The following is a 25,434-nucleotide window of genomic DNA, read 5'->3' as shown; positions in this document are numbered from 1 at the left end:
GCCAGGGATATATTTGAGTTTTTGCTAGAACCCTTTCATAGCTGTGATAGGAAGATGAATTTGAAAGGAACAAGACTGGAGACAGGGATAAGAGGTATGATGTACTGCAGAAGTACATGTATCAGTCAATCAGTGTTTAATCTAAAAAAGATTGGCAGGACAGAGATGGAGTAGATCTGAAGAAGACAGAGGAGGTATAATAAACAGAACTTAGAGACGGTTTGGATTTGAGCCTTCAAGGCAAGGTATGAGATGTTTTTGGGTTATGTAGTCAGTTTCAATTTACAGAAGAATTATAGAAGGAAGACCAAGGGGCCTTCTCATTATTTTAACATTACCCATTATTTAACATAATAACAACATAACAACCCATTATTTTTTGTTCTTACTTTTATTTTGTTTGTTCTGAGAGAAATAGGAAAAATAATAAATTAAGTGATGTTCAGTGGTTAATAACTTAATATTTGAAGACACAATTTCCCACATGGGCTGGAGAGTTTCCCTACACCATCAAACAATTCTCAGAACACCTGCAGGGTGTCCAAGAATTCAACTCACTTCTGACACTGTTACCCAGAGATAGCAGCAGATTCTACAGGTTAAGGGTTCAGTTCTACAAGACAGTATTCTCTCACCAAACACACACCACACACCCCACACACACACACACACACACACACACACACCCCACCACCACCACCACCACCACCACCACCACCTCCCCACCCCACCTCCGCAGTACCAGTCACAAGCTTAGGCTTGATCTTGTGCTTCTGACCAAGTGGCTACAGATTAGAGATTAACAAACCCCTCCAATTCAGAATGCCAATCTCGATCAGTTTGTTACCTGTACTTCTGACCGACTGACTTTAAATCACAGGTCCCTACAACCCCCTCTTTGGAATCAAGTAATTTGCTAGAATGGCTCACAGAACCCAGAGAAACATGTTATTTATTATATCACTGGTCTATAGTAAGAGGATATAACTCAGGAGCAGCTAGATGGAAGAAATGGATAGGGCGAGGTCTGAAGAAGGGGCTTCCCTGGAGCTTCCATTCCTTCTAGGCACGCCACTCTCCCAGCATCTCCACGTATTCACCAAACCGGAAGCTCTCCAGACTCAGTCCTCCTGAGGTTTTTAGTGGAGACTTCATTGCATAGGCATGATTGATTAAATCACTGGTCATTGGTGACTGATTCAACCTCCAGCTCTTCTCCAGTCCCTAGAGGTTGTGGGGTGGGACTGAAAGTTACAATCCTCTAATCATATGGATGGTTTCACTGGCAACCAGTCCCATCCTTAGATGCTTTCAGAATGTCACCTCATTAATATAGCAAAAGACGCCTTAATCACTCAGATCACTCTGAACATTTAGTAAATTCCAAAGGTTTGGGGAGCCATGAGCCAGGAACAGTGGATGAAGGAACTGTAGATAAAGACCAAATAATTTATAAATCACAATGTCAAAGTTCATCTTCTAGTCTTTGAACATGGATGCCTCACAACAAAACAATCATATAAGTCAAAAGATATGGTAAATTACTAGATTCTCATTCAGTCATTAATAACTATTCGGTCCATCATATGTTATGAAAATGTCTTCCAGGGTGAGGCCATTTAGGTTTACAGGTTTCTATTCAACCTTGTCAGGGGCGGTTTCAACAACATATGGCTTCACCCTTTCAGGCAGCTGGTGCAATTGAGCTGAGAGGTTATATCATCTCTTGCTCTGAGCCTCTTTCGAGATGTTAATGTAATATAGGTTTTTCTGATTACATAACATAACCCATTTATTCATTTCTTTACCCTCAGCTACTATTTTTCCTTCTTTCTATTACACTTAAACTTTTCCACCTCAGGAAAGGACATTAGGTTTGGCCACTGTGCTGGTCTAGACTGCAGATGGCAATACTAGTCTAGCAAGTGCCTCCCCCTCAGTCTGTTCCTGTTTACATGGGGTTAGATTACACAGGTGCAGAACTAGTGAGCTATCTTTACCACCAGGCAATGTAGCTGCATTCTCTGTTAGCCTCAATTTTGCCAAATGGGACAAAGGCACATCCTACCCCATCAGGCCCTTAGAGAATTCTGACATAGAAGTTAAAAACATAGTTATAATTTCCTGCTTAGAAATCTTTCCTGCTTCCAGCTCTTTTAGTTACAGCCCTGGTCCTGTGACCACTGCATCAAGTAGGGAAAAATTTTTTCTAGGTGATACAGGAAAAGAGAATATCATACTGTCCCCACCCTCTCTTTCCCAGCTCTACCAGAAAAATAGAAATCTTAGTGGGAACACTTCTACAGATCCACCCATGTTTATGTTGAGTGTGAGAGTATGCTAGTGAAGGTGTGTAAGAAAGCCCTTCATGTTTTTATTTTCCCTTGTTAGACAACCAATGTTTTAATTTCCCATTCCAATTCTCTATTAAACTATTACTCTAAAGAGAAAGATCTCTGCCCACTGTTGAACATTATTGGCTGTAAACGGTGTCCCTTGGTTTGAAGAAATGACAGTCAACTGTCCAAATTTGTACAATATCCTCTGTTTCAGTTATTTTATAACTGTGAGCATTTCCATCCACCGGGTAAGCAAAGCCTAATCCAGAGACACTCTCTATTCCTGTCAGGGCCTATTGGTACATCCTTTGGTACTGCACCAGCATCAGTCTCACCTGCCAGCTATGCTCAGGGCCTTCCCACCAGAGGATGTGCCACATAGTCATCTGCAGTCTCTGTCTCCTTTGTTGGCAGACAGTTCTTATTGGCTTTCTGTGCCTCAGAGGGTGCAAGAGTATAAAGAGTATAAAAAACTCAGGGATTTTTGGATTTTACAAAGTGGATTTCTTGGGAGCCATGGCATTAATATCAACTGGCACATAATGGGAATGCCCTTCAGGTGTGATCAGAATGCCTCGAATTACAGAAACATCAGCCACGACTGCTGTTGATAAGTCCTTACTACAGGAGCTGGTAAGCATAAGGATTCCGTCCTCTAAGGACCGTATAAGTGGAAGGCCTCAGACAGACAATGCTCAAGTCTGACCCAAGAGCATCACAAATGAGCAGTCTGAGACTGAAGCCTTGGGACCTTCTGTAGCCGCTGGCTTGGGATCTCTGTAAAATCATCGGGCCACTAGTCAACAGAGCTGGCTTTGGAGACAATAAGGACTTTGCATCCCTTCACCCTGTCATGTAAGGTTCTATTTCCCCTTTCTGTGTGTTCTCTTATCCTGTGTGGGTACCTGATTGGTTTATCCACTCAAACCTGGCTCTGTGGAAAACACATATTCGAGAGTATTACTTTGGTAGCCGCTTTCCTTGCTTCCAATGAAGAGGAATATGTCTAAATTTAGCCCATCTTTACATAGCTATAGACTCCCATGTCCACTCATTTCACAGACCAGGTGGCCATCTCAAGGGAGCACTTGGGGATATCGGCTTAGAGACTCCAATCATCATCAAAACCTGGAAGGGAGTTCTGATGGGCATCGACATATCCTACTTTAACTCAGCCTTCAAATTTCAACAGGGTCATGCTCCTACACAGCCATCCCTTTAGCAGGCCAGGTTTACATTGCACTTCTGTCGTACCATACAGCCAGGCCATTGGCCACTGCCCATAAGTCGGTAAAAACCCAAACATAGGTGTTTTTACTGCTATTCAATTCTTCCATCACTGCGAGGAAAATAGATTGCAATTCAGGCCAAACAATCTGATCTGTTTTTACCTTCTTGAATCAGAGTGTCGGCCTTGCAAAAGAATGATGCCCACTCATCTTGGAAGTGCTGTCTATAAGTCAAGCAGCTCTTTCCTGGTCAAAGGTTCTTTATAGAGCTACTCCTCGTGCAGTACCAAAGTCAGTCCCAGAAGAAAAGAGGCTCCCTGCTCTTATGTCCTCTTATATTCCCCAGGCATGATGGTCCTGTATAAACCATTTCCATTTTATTATTGAACTCTTCTGGGCATTGTCATCCTCATTAGATGCTTCAGTTCTCTAGTCTAAAATTTCAGTAGTCATCACTGGGAGGTGCTCACAGGCTACGTCCTACAGAAGGCTATCACACAGAGAACCTGTCCCTCCCAGCATTCCAGCTTCTATACAACACTGTGTGGGCAGGGGCAATCTTACTAGTGCCCAATTAATGCTGCTTGAAATGTGGATTTATTATATGCCTTCTGTTTACAACAGTTGGTGGGGGAAATGTTTCTCAATCAGATACAATTTCCATCCCCCTAATACAATCAGGTAAAATAGATACGACCATTTCACATTATGCCTGTTTCAAAAGTACTGATTCTCCCTCAAACTTTTACCTTAATTCCGTCAACTCTTATGTTCCCAACTATAGCCTTCATTAGGACTTGGTTTTACAGTTAATACGAATCTCATACCAACGAGTCTTCTTTTCCACCCCCTGATCATTTTACCCACCCTGTGCAAAAAGCTTTGTTTCCAATAAGGCCTTGAGCCAAAGGACCCTAGCCCTTTGGTCAATCTTTAACTTTATAACTGGCCTAACTGTTGCTCTAAGTCATTGCTAGTCAGGTTTCTCATTGCAGTTTTTGCCTCCCAGCTTTTGCAATTCTACCAAACAGGAGTTTAATAAATACAGGGAACTTCTTTGGAGACTTTTAATGTTGGGGGCCCAGCAGGGGGTCCCTTTGGCCTGCTCAACCTTTGGTAGTTAAACTTATTTTGACTCCATCAATCTCCTTTTTATTCATCCCATTTTTTGATAACCATCTAAAGATTTCCACCTTGCTGGGACCAGTCATATGACTCTCCCCTTTCAGTTTCCTCTTTGTTTCACTTCTTTTAATATTTGCTTTATTTACCTCATATCTCAATAACCTTTAAAAAGGAGTTTAGAAGAGTCCCTTGACTCTCCCCTGGGCTTGTCTCTATTCTTTCATTAACCTAATACTTTTAGTAGCATCTCTAAGGCCCCTGAGAAGAAGCTGAGATAGCAAATCTGATAAGGCTCTGCTCTGGAACTGTTCAATTTTGTAGCAGTAAAGTTATATGTGGTGCCCATGCAACAGAGACCTCCTCAATCACAGAATTTATCATGACCTGGGTAAGGGGCATATTCAGCCAGTGAATCTCCTGATCATCAGAAAGCCAGTCCCACATGGCTTGTATGTGAAGCTCATCAGCTGCTTCATCTGGGGTATTCCATCTGGCATTCATATGGGGAGAAGGATAGCCCTACTTCTCATGGTAAACAGATCTTACAGTGATTTTTAGCCAGTTCATCAGTCTGTCTGTACCCTCTGGAATAATCTCCTGTGTGTGTGAATTACATGTTGCTATCTATAATTGTTTGATAGTGAGCTGTAGGTTCTGCATCATACCAAAAAGTCTCTTCTGCAGCATTCAAAATCAAAGACATAGCCCCTAAACTGGTTACTTTTATACCTGCAGAACCAACGCAAAATGGTCCAATTTTGTTTCTAACAAAATACTGAGCTACTTTTCAGAAACAAGAGATGGAACAGGCAAGTCGTGCAGCCAAAGCATGCACAGAGGAGAAAACTTTGACTTCCTACTGCACCCAAAACCAAAACCTGCCCACATCATGCAAAGGACCAGAAAAAGCAGGAACTTGAACACTGGAAACTTTTCAGAAGCAAAGGGTCTGTTTCCAGAAAGATGTGGTGCTGAAGCTTCTTACCAAAAATGGCCAAATTCCAACGCCCTCCAATTAAAACCTGTCCCCTCAATCCCTTAAAAACCCACTTTAAACCCTGAATCACTGAGACAGATTTGAGAAGTGCCCCGTCTCCTGCGAGTCAACTCGGCATTGAGTGAGTAAATGGCTCTTCCTTTTCTCAAAAACATGGTGTCATAGTTTTAGCTTCCATTGTATGGGGCAGCAGAGCTTCGCTGAGTAACACTCTCACAATCCATTTTAACGAAGGTTCTTTAGAGAGCTGGTGACACAGTTCCACAAAAAGAGCCAGTCTCTCACACTATATCCCTTTTAGTGCTTTCTCGTTTTTGCCCTCCCCTACATTAACTGCCTTCATGTCAAGCACAGGCGTTAGAGGTTTCTGTTGCCCCTGCATAATTTTTCCCTTTCTAGGAGGCTTTGAGTCTAGTGGCAGAATCTCAGACTGATTACAATCTGAGTTTAGTCTAACATCAAAGTCCAACCTAGCAGTCTCTTTTCTTTTCATTTGGTTATTACAGGTAGTAGTAACCAAGGGACTTTATATTTCACCTTTTTCTTATTAGTTTGCATTTCTTTATGCATTAAGTGAACCAACTCCCCAGGCATTGAAGCCATCTCTAAATTCCACTGGTAACTTTTACCTTTAGTAACTGAGTGCAACACAGTTGCTACTCCCACACGTGGGTGACCACATAGCCACCCAGGAACCAAAGGTCTCTCATTCCTCACCCTTTCATTCATTCTCTTCCCAAAACACATGTTTCTGTGAGCTGGGGCCATTCTAGCAAATCCCACTTCACTGACACCAACTTAATCTTATAAATTACAGTATCACAGAAAAGTATTTAGTGATGATTTTCGAAATAATTAACAACCAGTTCAACAGAAGCGCCAGCTGAGGCCAGCTGAGGAGAGGTGCTAGTGCAGAGTCCTGGAGCCACCCTATTGTGTCAGGTGTTGGGTCCTGAACTATTCAGTTGTAGGAAGACTTGGGCAGTACATGTGGGGAAGGGGTTGTGGTAGTAGGGTTGAGGCTGTAACTATTAACTAACTGGTACGAAAGTATTTAAAATTTTTTGGAAGTAGTATGTCCATAAGGTACATACAACCTAAATGTCATTCTTGAGTGAAGTGAGAAAATAGATGACACAAGTTAAAAATCTGTAGGGTTTTTCCCCCCACATTTTAAGGTGTAGAGCCAGACTGTAACAGTGATGGGAAATTTTCTTTTCAAGAGGAGCACTTTAATTTGGTATTTTATGTATGCAAAGGTAAGTCTCAAGCTCAGAGCCTAGTCTGGAAGGTAAAGGTTGAGGGAAAGAGATAAAATGCCTTGAATAATAAAGGAAAAGGCGTCACATATATTGGAGAGAAGACATTTTGCCCTAAACAGATATTTTGATGCTAGGAGAATTTAGATTTTTTTTAATAGTCAATGAAACAAGAACTTAACAGAATGAGTGGGTCCCAGCAACAGAGTGGCTGCCCAGGCCTGAGCAGAGGAACAGCCAGTCGGGTAGTATTGGTGAGCAAGACAGACGTCAAGTATAAAGAGGCCTACACACAGCTGTGAAACACATAGAAGTGGTGATTTGGTGGCCAAAGGTAACAAAGCAGACATTCAAAATGATAAATAATATCAATTTAAGTTCCCTCTGGGGATATGTAGGATAACTTGGTGTGGTATGGGCTTCCTGAAGTCAGACAGAATGAAGAAGAAGCCTATGGTTAAAAAGATTTTAAATAAAGTAAAAGAAAAACTTCAGGCAGTCTTAGGTAACATACAGATATAGTATTTAAGAAAGCTATGGGGTTTATAGGCTTAAGAGTCTTTGGCTTAGAGATCATTTTATTTTTCTAGATGGTTTAATGACAGAGTTTGTAGAACATCTATGGAACAGTTAGAGAAAGAGGCATCTTTAAGAAGAACTAAGAATTTGATCTGAAATGGAAAAGTAGAGAATGAATTTTTGAAGAAACTAAATAAGAAAGATTTTGGAAGCCTGAATGTTCAGGGTAAGTTAAGTAAGACAGGACTTAAAAGAACCAATGGAATTAGGTAATAAAAAAGCCATTAGTAAGCAACATGGGAGGACTCAGTGAAGTAGTGGCATACACCTATGTGTAGTGAGTTGGAAAAGGAAAGAGTGGAAAGAAAAATGAAATAGGAAATTTCACCCACACTCTTGCTAAATGGATGTTAAAATAAGAAGTGATGTGATGTAAGGGCTAAAAAATTCCTGGGTTATGGGAGATATTTCTTCTAAGATGGGATAAAACTAAATGTATTTATATGATGGGGGAAAGCCCCAAAGGAGAAAGGTAGATAAAGAGAGACAGGGAAAAATAAGGGGTGACAGAAGGTCTCAGAAGAGATAGGAAGTGATAGCAATCCAAACACAGTTAAGGAGATAACATCGAACAGAAGCTAACCTTCCTCCATTACTGTAATCCTTGTCTCTGCCCCCTGTTTCAGAGCTAGAAAATCAAGAGTACTAAAATAAATGAGAGGTGTCAACCAAAATTAATTTAGACTGTAATAAGGAATAAAAGCATTCATTTGACTAAAAAGAGTTGCAGTCCAGGAGACACAGATCAGGTAGCAATATAAATTGTGCTCCTCTGAGACAAAGAAGAGGCTGCTTTTTATAGTCAAACTTATTGTCCATAGTTCCCATTTTGGTTCTTTTCATGCAAATGAGATTTCCAAATCATAGAGTTCTGATCAGATGGTATAGATGCAAATGAAGATACAATTTGTGCGGTTTTGATTGGACGGGGCAGGTTTCAGTCCATTGGCTAAAGAATGAAACCAGGAACGATCTTGCAGTGCTTAACTCAGGCTAGGTAAACAGGCAAGGGCACAGTACAAGAAACTGAAAGCTCAGTCTATAGCTTTTCCCAAATGCAGAGTGCTTGAGAGGCCTCTATGAGTATTGGCCACTAGACTCTGGTCATGAATTCGGGCCCAGTTAACCATGAAAAGTCCATTTTGACAGACATAGTTAGTTCTTCTTGGGATTCACAGAGGTCAGTGAGAGATTATAATAAGAGTGTACCTCTCTTTCAATAAATTGTATAATAATAACTGAAGTCCTCTTGCACAATTTAAAGAATAGCTTTCAATATCTAAGGCAATACTTCATATGGAAGAGTTATTCCTCTGGGATGCTGTTCGAATAGTGTTCCTGTTTTAAGAGTTAATATGTAAGTCATTCTCCCACAATACCATCATCAGTATAATGTTTAGGGAAGGGCATTTCATTTGTGAAGAGTAAACTCTACCCAAGTCTCCAATGAAGAAAAATAGTTTGTTTTAAAGAGTTTTCATTGATCTCTAAAAGGGTAGGGCTTTTCTTTTTCATTTTTGAGAAGTTTAGCAATATGTGATTCTCAAAAATAAATCAGGCAAATGGCTGAATTATGTACATGTAGGTTTGTAAATGCCTAAAATCATTGAGAAGCAGCTTATCATAGTTAAAAGAGTGGATTGAATCCCTTTTATTAAGCAAATTTCTTTAAAAATGTATATTGTGTGTGTGTGTGTGTGTGTGTGTGTGTGTGTGTGTGTGTGTGTGTGTGTGTGTAAAATTTGGAATGGCTAAAATGCTTGTTTATCCTATGACATAGTGAATTTCCTCACTGGATATTCAAGCATCAGCTAGAAGACAAAATTATCAAACTGGATGTTTGCTAGAATTCATTGAAACTCTTAAGATTTCGAGATTTTTATCATCTTCATAGTGAAGAGAGGAAAAAATGCAGCAATATTTGTTGGACCCAAGGCAAGTAGTAAGTAAACAAATCCAAAGCTTCTAGACCATCTTCTTGATCAAAATCACCTTAACTTGGAAAATCAACTTAGATTCATTATGTGTTTGTGTTTGGTGTGTACGTGGTGTGCCTTATGACAAATACCAATGAAAGGAAGTGGCAGGTGTCTGTTATTAAAGTCAGTCAGTGACAGTTTGCAATGCATCTGGCTGACCTCTTCTGAGGTAAACTGCCACTGGAAATTTGGAAATCCAGGTAAAACGCTCCACAGAACCCTATGAGACTTATAAATGGATACAGAGTGGAGATGAATATTCCAAATAGGTGACATTTTGATAATACATTCTTTTGAAATTGACATCAAGAAAGGGAGACCTTTACTAGCCCTGTCTTGGAATGTCAGTGTGGTGCTTCAGGGATTCACTAAACTCCTTATCCTGTTGAACTATTAACCTTCATTGATCTAAAATTCTTGTTCTAAAAAAAAAGTTACCTTTGTCTCATAAATTCCTCAAGGAGAAACAGAGACATGCAATCATAAATTATTGATTCTCTGCCTTTTTAAAAATGGAAAAAGTGGCACTTTGTAGAATGTCTGCAACATTATTTTTTAATCTTTTCTCCACACAGCATCTCAGAATTATCATAGTATAAGGAGATTAGGAATTCACAATTAGAAAACTAATGGTGATCCTGGGGCAGTGAAGAGCTGACGTGCCTTGGGAAAGGGGCCACTTTTTTAATGCATATCAAAGCTACAGTCTAATGACAGTTAAGTATAAGGTAATCTGAAAGTTCTCAATTACCTCTAATGAAAATGGCCAACTGAATTGGAACATGGCTTTGTAAATAATTCCATTGGTTTGAACCAAGGATTAACGAACCACAATTTCCATTTTAAAATGGGGCACTTAGCATCTTTTAATGTTTATGAAACAAATGCCTAATCACACAAGACACATGAGGTTCTGAATAAGTGTATGTAGTTATAGCTAGTCAATCTGTATCTATATCTGTAAAACAGTTTAAAGAATAACATAGTTTTTAATTAAAATCTTTTTCTAACCCATTCTTCATATTTGTTCTCACTAAAATCGATTAAGCATGCCTTCTCTATAAAAACACAAATAGCAGAGAAAACATTTGCAAATCATACATCAGATAAGGATCTAGTATACAGAATACATAAAGAACTCTTAAAACTCAACAACAAATTAAAAATAACAAAAGACTTGTGTAAACATTTCTCCAAAGAAGATATACAAATGGCCAAAATATGAAAATGCTTAACATCATTAGTAATTAGAAAAATGAAAATCAAAACAATGAAATACTATCTTACACCCACTAGAATAAATATAACTTAACTGAAAAATAGCATTGATGAAGATGTAGAGAAATTCGAACTCTCAAACATTGCTGCTAGAATGTAAAATGGTTCAGCCACTATGGAAAGTTTGGCAGCTCCTAAAAAAGCTTAAACACAGACCGTGTGACCCCATAATTCTTCTCCTAGGTATTTACCCAACAGAATTTTAAAAAGATAATAACGAGTACTCAAATATATATTTACGGATGTTCATAGAAGCAATATTCACAATAGCCAAAAGTTAGAAACAAGTCACATGTCCATCAATGGATGAATAATGCATAAACAAAAAACAGATACAAAAGGTCACACATTGTATGATCCCATATGTAGATATAATATCCAGAAAAAGTAAATTCATACAGACAGAAAGCAGACTAATAGTTTTTAGGGCCTGTGGAGGAGAGGGAAATTAGGAATAATTACATGATATGTACAGGTTTTCTTTTGGGGGTGATGAAAATGTTTTGAAACTAGATAGAAGTGGTAGTTGCATAACACTGTGAATGTATTACATGCTTCTAAAGTGTTTACTATGAAATGATTAATTTTATGTTATCTGGATTTCACTTTTAAAAAGTCAGACAGTACCTCTGCATGTGCTTTAATTCCATCTCCCTTACTTTCTCAGGAATTATTTCTTAACCATGTATCTTCAACCCCTCCTTCCATTACTGAGATTTAATTTACATACCATAGACATTTATAGAACATTTCATCCAAAAACTGCAGAATGCACATTTTTTAAGCGCAACATGGAACACTCTCCAGGATGGATCACATACTAGGACACAAAACAAGTCTCAGTGAATTCAAGAAGATGAAAATCATATCGAATATCTTTTCCAACCACAATGACATGAAACTAGAAATCAATAACAGGAAGAAAACTGAAAAAAATAAAAAATACAAATATGTGGAGAAAAAACAACATGCTACTTAACAATCAATGGATCAAAGAGGAAATCAAAGAAATCAAAAACTATCTTGAAACAACTGAAAATGAAAATCCAACTTTTCAAAATTTATATGATACAGAAAATGGAGTTCTAAGAGAGAAATTTATAACTATACACACCTACCTCAAGAAACAAGAAAAATCCCAAATAAACAATCTCATTCTATACCTAAAAGAACTAGGAAAAGAACAAAACCCAAACAGGAGAAAAGAAATAGTTAACATCAGAGCAGAAATAAACAGAATAGGAAAAAAAAATAGAAAAGATCAATAAAACTAAGAGCTGGTTCTTTGAAAAGAGAAATAAAGAGAAACCATTCGCCAAATTCAAGGAAAGAAAAGACTCTAAGTAAAATCATAAATGAAAGAGGGGATATTACAACTGACACCACAGAAACACAAAGAATCATTAAAGAATACTATGAACAACTGTATGAGAACAAATCTGACAGTCAAAAGAAATGGATAAATTTCTAGAAATACATAACTTTCCAAGACTGAACCAGGAGGAAGTACAAAATCTAAGCAGACCAATTACTAGCAATGAAATTGAAGCAGTAATCAAAAATCTCCCAAAAATTAAAAGTCTAGAACCACATGGCTTCACAGGTAAATTCTACCAAACATTCAAAGAATCGATGCCTAGCCTTCTGAAACTTTCAAACAAATTGAAGAGGAAAGAACACTTCTAAATTCATTTTATGAAGCCAGCATTATCCTGATACTAAAACCAGATAGAGACATTATAGAAAAAGAAAATTAGAGAAATATAATTTACATACATATGTACATAGTATGTACATATCTACAACACAAGGTTTTTTAGTATAGTCACAGTTTTGCAATCATCATTGCAATCTAATTTTAGAAGTCTCCCAACCCATTAGCAGTCACTTCCCAGCCCTAAGTAACCACTAACCTTTCTCTATAAATTTGCCTATTCTAGACATTTTAAATAAACAGAATTACACATTAGGGAACCTTTTGTATCTGGTTTCTTTCTCTTAGCATAATGCTTTCAAGGGTCATCCACACTCTGCATGTATCGATACTTCATTCCTTTTATAACTGAATAATATTTCACTGTATAATTGCCACATTTTGTTTACCCATTCATCTCTTGATGTACATTGGGGTTGTTTCCACTTTTCAGACTACCATGAGTAATACTGCTATGAACATTTGTGTGCAAGTTTTTATATGGATATGTTTTTATTTTCCTTGAGGCTATACATAGAAGTGTAATTGCTGGATCATAAGGTAACTCTATATTTAACATTTTGAGAAACTGCCAAACTGTTTTCTACAATGGCTATAGCATTTTACATTTCTCAGTTTAATATAATTCACCTCCTCTCTCTGCACACTAACTTTTGCATTTAAAATTAATCAGTCTAAGATTATTCTCTACCTTTCCTTCTTAGAGTGGCACTTAGATTCCAGGGCATAAGACCATGGAATTGGAGAGAAGTGATAATATGAAAAGGCAAAATAGTGACTAATCTATGGAAAAATAAAGTTACAATACTTGGCTAAGTGAATTCATAAACATAAAAATCTGAACCTGGCGTATACATATATAATTAGAATATTATATTTAGAATAATGCTTATGTGCACACAGGTACAGCAATTGATAATTTAAAAATTTTGGAAGCTGTCTTAGGAAATGACTATTGTAGGTTTAATTGGTTGGAGAAAACATTCTTGAGGCTGGGAGATTAGCTGTTTAAATGATAGAAGGCAAATGGTTAGGCAAGCTTTAGAAGCAGTGGTCCAGGAGGAAAGCTAGAAATTTGGCCAAGATAATTGAAAGCAAACAACATGAAGATTGAAAGAATCATGGACACTTGGATAAATAGATTTAAAGTAGAATCCTGGTTCAAATTTGTAGGACATTGAAAAGTCACTGTGTAGTACAAAGGAGGCACGTGGCAAGGTTAAGGCAGAGGTCAAATTGATTTAACAGTAGTTTTGAGAAATTACTGCAGTCAGGCAGGACTGAAGTCTGCAAGTGAAAAAGAAACATAAAATCAGGCCAGGTGGAAGATACTGGCTCTGAGGCTTGGCAGTTGATATGCTTGGTTAAGAGAATGATTGATAAAACTCTACATGTTGCTAAAAAGCTGCTTGGAAATTGTTTACAGTAGAATAAAAAATGGATATTTGTGAAGACTGGCCTTTGGATCTTTTTTGCGCCCATTTGTTATATAGATTGATGAGGAAAGAAAAGAAAGTCAATTTAGATGATTAAAGAAACTCTCTCCTTCCAGCCATCCAGACTGGACCTGTTTTTTCCAAACAGGCTTGGTGATAAGAATTACCTGGCAGCAACAAAAAATATCTTTCACTAAACAGAAGGTTTTTCAAAGACCATTCAGTCCAGCAAATGGCTACCTCATTAACCAAACTGGGAAAGATTCCAAATGTTTACAAAATAACTGTACTCGATGCCTACAGGCACATCCCAAGCTTTGTTTATGGGCTTTCTCTTTTTCAGCTGCATTAAGGCAGCCCACCATTTTCCTAGGTAGCATTTTGGTACACTTTTTTTTTTTTATTCTAGATAAAAGCATGACTGACAGTGATAAAGAAAATTATGTATTAATATTCCCATACCAAAACCAAATAGATAAAAAAGACATGCTCAAATGTATCATGCTTCCACTGAGACTGGAGTATGAATTGCAAGCCATTCATCTAAATGAGTTCACTTCATCCTTTGTTTAGCTACGTATTACAAGCCGAACCAGTCAGACTGCAAAAGACGTATAATTACCATGTCTATTGAAATTCTAAAAATCCCTTTAAATCTTTTTTGCAAGTAAATTATTTCAAAAAGCAACATTCTGTTTTTTTCTAGTCTCAGGCCATCTCACTTTTAAAAAATACATATTATCTGTATCTTGACTGGGGAAAAAATATGGTTGCTTAACAATCTTGCAGCAATTCAGTGTATGAAAACAAGACCAGCCTAAAGAAGAACATTTTTGCCTGGGATTCCCCTCATCTCCACTTAAAACAAACCTTGTATTTTCTGTACATACCAACCTTTAGGTTCCTGGTGACCCTCAATTTCCTCTTGTTTTAGGGTGTTAAGAGATAAGAACCTAAGACCTCATGCTTCAGATGGTTCTATCATCAACTCCACCATCCAAACACACCCACCCTTTAAATCTTCAGGACTTTACTATTCAGATTTCTTTGTTATAACAGGCTCTTTATCTTAGCACCCCACCAAGAAAATGTATTTAAATCAGAACAGAGATCTTCTTTTGATAGTGTCTTTGTTCAAAGAAATAATCTGCAGTGTGGGAATGCCAAGCACCATAGCTAGTCAAGATATCTGAGCAAAAAATAGGTAATTGTTGCAACTTTGCACCAGACTGACTGCCTCAGTCTAGAAAACAAATGCACATGGGGAGCAAATCTTAAAAGAGCAAACCCTAAAGAGGCTAAGTCACAGGAGTCATTCATCACAGCATTAGGTCATTCTTGAGCCTTCGGATGATTGATGTGTTTAATTTAAACTGGCCTGGGTGTACAGGACATGTCCCTGAAGTGGTAAGAGGGTGAATGGGCAGATGGAAGAAAAGATTTTAATGAAAAGCAGTTTTCTCTTCCAAACTTTCCCATGTCCTGTCTTAATAACAACAAAAATGTGTTTTAATTGATGCCATATTATACAATCCTAGCCTGTTCTCTGGGTTTCTCTTAAAATACCAGTGAGACACAAAGCTGTCTTAAGTCTCATTGCATAATACAGTCTTTTATAATAAAGCCTTTCACGGAAAACTCGTTTCTCTTAGTGAAATGACACTGGAACCCAGAGATACATGGATCAGTTAAAATCTCACTCATGATATGTTAAAAGATGTCCACTGAGGTAATATTGGTGTTCATATTGGTGGGCTTTTAGTCCTTCTGAATAAGAGAAAATAAAGAGCAATTACTGAAGTGGAGATTTATGTTACAAATACAAAGCATAATATATTATATGACTGGCCTTTATTGTTAGTAAAAAAGCCTTTCTATATTTATAGTCTAGTATTCCCTATATTGGGTAGTAGAAAATGACTGTTTGAGTTGTTAAACCCTAGTGTTAAAATTTGGTACATGAAATATAAGTAGTTTTGATACAGAAAATGCCTTGGAATGGTCTGATTTGGCTGATTTTTTATGTATTAAATATTTACCCTTCTTTGAGCCAAACACTGTGCTAGATTTTGTAGATAAGAAAGTGAGCTCCTTGGACTTTATCATTTAGATAAGCAAATAAGTATCAATAACAAAAAAGTCTCAAGACTAAAAATATAATTATAATATATATCTAGTACCATGAAGAAAACTTAGAAGGTGCTTTGAGAGCATAGCATAATGCAGCCTGAGAGATCAGAAAAGTTCTCCTTGAGGAAGTGTTATCTGAGCAAGTTCTGAAAGATCATGCTTGGAAGTTACATGTAAGTTAAAAATTAGGCGAGCACTATGGGAAGAGGATTCAAATGGGAAAAGTGTAGTGCATTTGAGATAGTGAAAGAAAATGACAACTAAGAGTAGCGGTCTAGGAAGAGAATTGTGAAAGATAAGGATGAAAATACAGGTAGAAAGCTAACCATGAAGGGCTTCTTACACAGTAGTAAAGATTTCATTTTTCATCCTAAAAGCACTGGAAAATGATTAAAACATTTTCATCAGGACATGGCATGAGTCCCTATTCATTTAACACCATCCTGGCTCCAGCTTGAAGACTGAATGGAAATTGAATGGGTCAAAGTGAAACTATTTACTTAAAAGCTATGGTATTAACCTGGAAGTGGGATTGTAACTTCAACTTTAATGGCGAAGGTCAATTGAGGAGATGTGGACAGATGTAAAATATATTCCAGAGGTAATGTGCACAGAATTTAGTGAAGAATGAATGAAAAGATGTAAGTTTTTGAGAAAACATGCAGGTTTTTGTCTTTTACAACTGGGTGGATGTGATGTCATTTGCTGAAATAAAAAACCAGTTGCTATAGTATTAGGAACAGAGTGGAAGCAGGCAATTGTGCTTCTCTCTGCTTTGTAGGTAGAGTGAATTCCAATATCCAGTATGGTATCCTGACCTCCACTCTGCCTACTGCCCAAGAGTCAGAGTCTCTCTGGTTCAGGTTCTCCAGAGAGTGATCTTCTTTTATTCTGGGTTGAGGAAGAGAAGTTTACTGACAACAGGTAGCTGCAGAGAAAATTGGCATGTCTTCTTATATGGCCTTCTGCCAGGTCTTCTGCCTTCAAGACATCCCATACTCTTGCTTTCATTGGTATTTGGTGTCTCCAACTTCAAACCTATAGGGTATTCTGAAATATAAACTATCTTCAGCTATCTTATTTTTGTTACTTTGGTTGCCATTTTTAATCTTCTTTAAACATTACTGGCATCACTCTTCTAGATTAATCTTCTCTACTTTTACTTTTTAAAAATATGCAGCACTGACTTTGAGCTGGGCATTAAGTACTTTACAAATATTAAATCATATTGCACCTCAAATAATGCTATGAAATAGGGACTGTTATTATCTTCATTACACAGATGAGGAAACTGATGCTGAGAAAAAGTTAAGTAAATTGCTCAAAGTCACAGAGCTAGTAAATGTAAATCCAGGTTAAAATCCAAGTCAGTTAGCTATGCGATCCATGTTCTTAACCACTGCTCTAACAAACTCTTAATGGACATAATTTAGCTACTCTATAATTGGGAATAAGCACCCTTTCTCTACATTTATAAATATCACAAATAAAGGGTAAACTCTTTTTGTATTACTTATAATCTATGAGTTTTGCTTACCTATCCCTTTAGATTTTACTTCATGACATTTAATCAGACATCTTGAAAGTTCTTTCAATGAGAATATTTTAAATATTAACTACATGCATATTTAAAATTTGGTGATATTGCTCAATATGTCAAATTGCATCAAATCTAATGAGAAATACTTGATTCCAAACTAATTCATCTGTTTCTGACACTAAATTTCTTTCACCTAAAACTCAAATGAGCCCAAAGTATTAACTGTCTGTTCAAGAAGATAGTACTATACCACCATAAATACAATAGAAAAAGGGACATAAAAAATACAAATAAATTCTGTACTGGTCAGACACATCTATTTTTAGAATCACATTTTATAGGCGCTAAAAATAATAGAAGGTGACTAAAATACAAAAAAAATTATTGAAACAGGTCAAAAGCTAGAATTTAGGGTTTCTAGTCCTAAGTGCAAGCAGTGGTGGTTGAGAGGATGGATCTGGCTGAGGAATAGTCCACTAAAGCCTGGAGAAGAGCAAAAGGTTACTGAGTATCTTCTTCCTCACCATTAATCAATACTTCGGGGCTCTGTCTCCCCACACAAGAGCCCTCGAAGGATTTTGGTGAGAACATGGCCTCCTCAGGCCAAGTTCTTTTGAAAAAGGATCACATAAAGCTTTGCTATTCTGTAACATACATGATATTAGTATGAAACAGGACAAGAATGTATTTGGAAATCATACAAAATGGTTTTGAAGAAAAAGTTTTGCTAATCATTTTAGCATAAATTATATAACCCAGTGCCTTATTTTCTATTATAACTACATTTGTGTTGCATGTTTTTAAATTTTATAGAAAAATATATACATTTTTATTCAACAGCTACTGTCCAAACTGATATATTAGCTTTAGTTTAATCATTTTCCTTATTGCCCAGTTCCTTTAATTGAATGTAACAAAATCTATTGATATATGCTCAATAATTGATAAACATTTAGATTTTAATTTATTCATTGTTATAAACAATATTATAATAAACATTCTTACTCATGCTTTCTTGTTATAAGAATGTGAAATTCTTCAGGACGAGGTTTCTTAACCTTCTCACCGTGGATATTTTGGGCTAAATAATTCTTTGTTGTTGAAATTGGGGATGAGAGAATTGTCCTGTGCACTGTAGGATGCATAGTGTCAGCCCTGGTCTCTATCACTAGAAGCCAACTGTAGCCCCTATTTTACGATGAACAAAAACGACTCCAGACATTGCCAAATGTCCCCTGAGGGACAAATATCAGCCCTGGATGAAAACCACTGCTCTAAAGTATGCACATTTAAGACTGACTGCTGTTTCATACTATGCATATCTTCAGCTTTACTAAATATTGCCAAATTGCTATACAAAATAGTTGTAGCAATTTCCTTTGCAACAAGCAGATGCTCCATCTCTAGATTTTTATTATGAAATAAAATATTTCTAAAATACAAAGTAATAGATATAATGAAGGTATAAGATGTCAATAACAATAAACTAAAAGCATGTTTTCTCAACCTGGTTAAAGAATTAGAACATCACAATACCTTGGAAGCCCATGTGTCCCTTTCTGAAGCTACTCTTCTTCCTCACTCCTCTTTCCCACAGAAGTAATCACTACCTTGATTTTTTTTATTCATTATCCCTTTCCTTTTCACACACCACACATTGGCATATATCTAAATATAAGGTTGTTTCTCGTGTTTTCATATACTTTTTAGTTTTACATACATGAAATCAGACTCCTACACCTTGGTTGTTTTGTTTTGTTCAGCCTCACAATTTTTGCTCATTACTATTTCGAATTTTATTAATACTTATGCAAGTAAGTCATTCACAAAATAAGTGATTACAAGCCCTTTGTATTATGGTCTCCAGAATACTAATAAAATTTATATTCAACTGGACTTATCGTTTATATATAAATCTAAAATGTATAAGCCAAGACTCCAAATAAAAGTAAAACAACTTGCAGATAATAGAACAACATGGCCTTTAGTGATTCCTTGGTCAAATCCTGACATTTTACAAATAAGCTACTAAAACCAAAAGCAATTAAATGACAAATTATGGTTTATAAACATACCAATTCAGTTGCATAATCCAAGTCTAGAATTTCTCAATTCCCAATCATGGTTCTTCCCAATTATCAAGTTGCTTCTTCTATAATCACCTCAGAGTAAAAACTGTGTCTTCTACATTTTTCCTGCCCTTCTCTTTGACCCAGAATACAAGACTGATCATGCATTACACACGGCAGAATAAAAATTAAATGTTTCAACATATATAGAGTTATGCCTTATTTAAGTATGACTAATTCTAGCTGGCAAAACATCTTAATCTTAGTTGGTTATCCAAAGAAAATGGAATCAAAAGAAAATAGCATTTAAGTCAAGAATGCACTGGGATTCATTTCCCGTGAAAATGTATGACCTAAATATATGCCTCCTCTTTGAATGTCATGAGTGTATTCATTACTCAGGAGTACTTTTATGGATGATAGATACAGAAGTCTCAGGAGGCAAATGGCTCTTTCAGGATATAAAGATATGCTACCTTTAAAAAATGAAGTACAAAGGAGCAAAGAAAATTAATATGTTTATGATCTCTCAGAGTTGAAAGAAAATAAACTGATAATGATGGTATAATGAGGTATTAGTCTGAATGCTTTGCTCATTCAGTCCCAAGTAATTGAGGAACAACTACGAAACCAATAATTATATGTATAATTGGCATGGAATGTTATTAAACCTGGCATTTTAAAAGTATACTTCTCATTCTGCAGAAAAGCACATGTAAATGAAAGGGAATGTGAGACTTCCCATTGAGCTAAATAGAGACAAGAATTAGGTGACTATTTTAAAATATTTAGGAAAATGACATCATGGAACACATTTCTAATCTGTGTGGTGTAAAAAGAAACAGGATTATTTTTAGTGTAGTTCAGTGGTTTCGTCATTTATGGCAGAGGGGACTTTTCTAACTAATTTGAGCTTAAAATTAATTTTTCAGTCAAACTATGAGCAGGAACAGACAGCATTGTATCCCTTTAGTTGTGCTGCATCTGCTACCACTCAAGAGATCTAAAAAAAAAAGTCTGGCCTTTGCTAAAAGGATGGCACACACTTCAAGATTTATTATGTGTGGAGAGTCTTAATTAAGCATATTGCTATCTCAACATCTTTGTACTGCTTTACTAGGAATCAGATTATTAGTTCCACAGCTCTTCTCTTCCCACTCTTTTTCTGTTGAACATACACAGTTTTTGGATTTATTCAATGAACTTATTTCCTTCTATATTCCAGGCACTGTGCTAGATATCACTAGACATCAGGGATAGGTCATAAACAGAACAGATATACTCCTGACATTAAATAGACATTACATGAATACTGCACAGCTTCATTTGCCCATGGGGAAAAAACAATCCAGGTATCTTTGGAAGGGAATAAATCTAGAAAAAGTCAGAGGCAACCAAACTGGTGCTGCATTTGTTATTTACTTCAGACTGTGTCTTATTCTCCTGCAGGATCGAGAAGAATAAATGAATCCAGTATCAGTTTCTATAACATAAAGTAATTTGATTCCATTTGAAGGTAAGGACAGAGACTTTCTGTTTACAACTGTATCCCTGGTGCATTGCACAGCACTTGGTACACAGATGTTCAAAACTCTGTTAAAAGAAGAACTTCCAAAATAATGGAGTAAGTACCTCTAAAAATCATCTCCTTTATAAAAGCAATGAGAAAGCTGGCAGAAAAAAATTATCAAAATTGACTTTTTCTGATCTATGGAAATTATCCAAAGGCTTACAACAATCCCAGGAGTGCTTACACAAGAAAAATATCTCAATCTCAGTAAGAACACGTTTTGTTTTAAATTGCACTGTTCTTATCTTCTCCCCAACTCCATTGAACCTCAAAAAGCAGCAACCTTGGGATCATAGTAAGTGTGAAAAAAGCATTTTAACAGTTGGTAGGCAGGGCAGAATAGACTGAAGACTTTCCCCCATATACACACCAAAAAAACCCATCCACAGAGAATTTCCATTTGACCTGTCTGAAATCTCCTTGGAAAGGTGCATTCATGGGGCTTGTCTTTATTTGACCTGACACAAAGTCCAGCCCTCAAGACATTTGGGGAAACAGTCAATAGCAATTGTTTCACATTACAGCTTTCTGAGGCAGTAATATCAGTGGTGGCAAACAAGAAGCTGGGGGTGGGGGTAGGGGCGGGGAACACCTTAAAAGGAATATCTGGAAAATGAGATGTCCAAGCTTTATAAAGTTTCAAATTTTTTGTGGAAATGTTGAAGGCTGTGTATATGTACAGTGCAGTGCACACACCTAGGAAAGATCTAAAAAGGCTATACTCTCCGACCACTGGCTGACATCGAGGCTGTGTGAAAGCAGGAAGTGAACGATGAAGCAGAGGTCCCCAGTGCTGCTGACTTCAGAGTTTCCTGACCTCTCTTGGTACTGGCTTAGGCTTTGTCTCCCTCGTGGCAACGCAGCTTTCTGTTGACTATGGCAAGAAACACAAGTTGGAATTTTCTATCTACCCAGTCCCCCAAGTGTCCACAGTAGTTACAGGATACTACAACTCCACCTCGGACCAACACCACCACCCTGAATCACTTGTTTGTGCCTTCATGGGAATCAATGAGGCCATTTATGGCATCTGCTGCTACAACCTAAACATTGAGCACCCTAGCTGTATCAACCAGAACTGGCTCATTGGCCAGACTGTGTCCTCCATCACTACCTCCCTGCATTTTGATTGTGCCTTCAATGTGAACCTCACGGAGTTCCAGACCAATCTGGTACCCTACTCCCACATCTACTTTCCCCTGGTGAACTCCTCACCCATTGTCACAGCTGAGAAGGTCCACCACAATCAGCTCTCAGTGGCATTAAAGCATGCACCAGCACACATACAGAGCCTTTCAGCAAAGGGTGAGAGACTGATTGGTACAATCTATTTAAGGAAACCTCTGTCAAATCATTAGGGAACACACAGTTAACTTAGCAGAGACTGTGGTGCCCATACATTACAAAGAACATAAACTTGGGAAATTAGTCCAAGAAACTCACTAAAGAGGAATGACAATGAAAAAACTTATAGTTCTATTATTTTAAATGTCCAGTTTTTAAACAACAAAATTACACAACATGCAAAGATACAGGAAAATGTGGCCCATACATAAGAAAATAAGCAGCCAACAGAAACTGTTCCCGAGGAAACAAAATGTTGACTTTATAGACAGACTTTAAATCAGCCATTGTAAATAGATTCAAAATTAAATATATTCCAAATATATTCAAAACTAAATGAATATAAATTTAATATATTCAAACCAAAGGAAAAATGTGTAAAGAATTAAAGAAAGCTATGAGAAAAATATCTCACGAAATAAAAAATTTCAATAAAGAGGTAAAAAGCATAAAAGAACAAAATAGAAATTCTGGAGGCAAAAAGTACAAGAAATAAAAATTTTACTAAACAATCTTGAGCTGTAGAAAAAAGAATCAATGAACTTAAAAGTAGGTCAACTGAGATTATTAAGTCTAAAGAATAAAAATTAAAAAGAATGAAGAAAAATTATCAGAGCCTGAGACCAGTGGTACATCATCAAACATACTTACATATACATAATAGAAATTCCATAATGAGAAGGGAGAGGGAAAAGAATAGAGAATTATTGAAGAAATAATGGCCAAAACTTTCCAAATTTGATTCAAATGAACCTACACATTCAAGAAATTCAATGAATTCAAATTAGAATAAACTTAGAGAGCCCCAAACCTAGAAACATGCTAGTTAAACTATTAAAAAAGATAAAAAAGAGAATCTTGAAAATGGCAAGAGAAATGTGACTTCACACATAAAAGGAATTCTCAATAAGATTAGCACCATTTTAAAGACACAAATGAGTTGAAATAAAAGGATGAAAAAGGATATTCTCTACGAACAAAGAGCTGTATACTAATATCATGCAAAATAGACTTGAAAACAAAAAGTTTTCCCAGCAATAAAGAGAATATTTTATAATGATAGAAGGAACAAATCACCAGGAACATAACAATTATAAATATATATTTTTTTATATTTTTATAAAATATAATACCCTTTCAATAGAACCCCCAAAATACATGAAGAAAAAACTGACAGATTTGAAGGGATAAAATTAAACGATAATAGTGGGAGGCTTTAAAAATCACACTTTCAATAGTACAAAAAACTAGACAAAAGAACAATGTGAAAATAGAACACTTGAACAATAGAACTAATTAGACCTAACAGACAACTACAGAATACTCCACCAAGAAAACTTTTTTTATTTAAAAATATACATTTTTCCAGTGCATATGAAATATCCTCCAGAATAGGTCATAAAACTAACCTATATTGAAAAGATTTAAATCATAAAGAGTATATTCTTCAAACTACAATTAAAATAAAATCAATAATAGAAGGAATTTGGGATATTCCACGAATGTATAGAAATTATACAAAGCATTCTAAGTAACCAATGGTTCAAAGAATAATCTCAAGAGAAATTAGGAAATATTTTGGGATGAATTAAAATGAAAATATAAATATTGGATACAGCCAAATCAATGCTTACATTTATAACTGTAAATACCTACATTAAAAAAGACCTCAAATCATTGACCAAATCTTTCCTGTTAGGAAACTAAATAAAGAGAAAACCAAACCCAAAGTAAATAGAAAGAAGATTAGAGCAGAAATGAAATTTAAAAAAAAAAAACAAAAAAAAAGAAAACAACAACAAAACAATGGAGATAATCATTGAAACCAAAAGTTAATCACTATATTAGATGTCAAAACTTACCACAAAGCTACAGTAATCAAGACAGGGTGGTACTAGCATAAGGATAGATATATAAATCAATGGGTTAGAACTGAGTCTCGAATCCTTACATTACAGTTAGTTGATTCTCAACAAGGTTGCCAAGTCAATTAAATAAAATAGTCTTTTCAACAGATGGTTTTGGGACAAGGGGATAATCACATGAGATAAAATGAAGCTGGACTCTTACCTTACATCATATAAACATTAACAAAATGGTTCATAGATCTAAATGTAGGAGCTAAAACTGTAAAATTCTATGAAAACACAGGAGTGAGTCTTTGTGATAGTGGGTAATCTTCAGAGACACTTTTAGTTTCATCTTGCTAAATTTGCAGTTTACTTACCCAAGACATCAAGCTAATTAGTGATAGAATTAAAGGTAAAAACTCAAAAGCTTAAGCTTTTTTAACTAGATCACATTGCCTTCAAAGAGAAGCAAGAAAATGAAAGCAAAAGATACCAACTTTTATTAGAGTAAAGCATTCTTAAAATAAAGCATTACTATTTAAATTCAAATCATTTAATATTGTTTGATTTTGATTTTTTAAGAAAAAAATTTTGTCATTTATATCTTCAACACTTTGAAAATTGATGTCTCATCTATACTATTCCTTTTCTCTCCACATTTCTATCTCCTACTAAGCTAAATTTCTGACCATCATTTTTCATATTATGCTAATAGCTTTGCATGTGTGATTCTCTGCCTAGAATCGCCCTCAGTCTCACTCAACTGCAGAAATACTATTCATCCTTCTTGATAAAGCTTATCGGTTAATTCTCTGGGACGTATCTCCTCTTCCTTAGTTGGTTATACCCTGCTGTCTACTTCCACAGCACTTTCTGACTCCACTGTAGCACTAATTTTCCATTGTATTCGAACTGCCTACTTAATTCTCTCCTCTACTAGACAGTGAGCATTTAGAGAGCATGACTTGTGGCTTATAATACTTTAACCTGTCATTG

The 25,434-nt window shown here is 36.3% G+C and overlaps 1 protein-coding gene across 1 annotated transcript; it reads left to right on the top strand.

Annotated features, from left to right (window-relative positions):
* Positions 1–2,909: 2,909 nt before the first annotated feature.
* On the top strand, positions 2,910–22,602 carry LOC120612598 (tubulin alpha-8 chain-like). The gene is made up of 2 exons (XM_039875189.1): positions 2,910–2,972; positions 22,051–22,602. Exons 1-2 carry the CDS (start codon positions 2,910–2,912, stop codon positions 22,600–22,602), a joined length of 615 nt encoding a protein of 204 aa, XP_039731123.1.
* The last annotated feature ends 2,832 nt before the right edge of the window (positions 22,603–25,434 follow it).

Source organism: Pteropus medius, unplaced genomic scaffold (genome assembly GCF_902729225.1).
Source record: "Pteropus medius unplaced genomic scaffold, Ma_sr-lr_union100, whole genome shotgun sequence".
Taxonomy (NCBI): domain Eukaryota; kingdom Metazoa; phylum Chordata; class Mammalia; order Chiroptera; family Pteropodidae; genus Pteropus; species Pteropus medius.
Note: the sequence above shows the minus strand (reverse complement) of the source record. Positions and strands in the feature narration are given on the sequence as shown.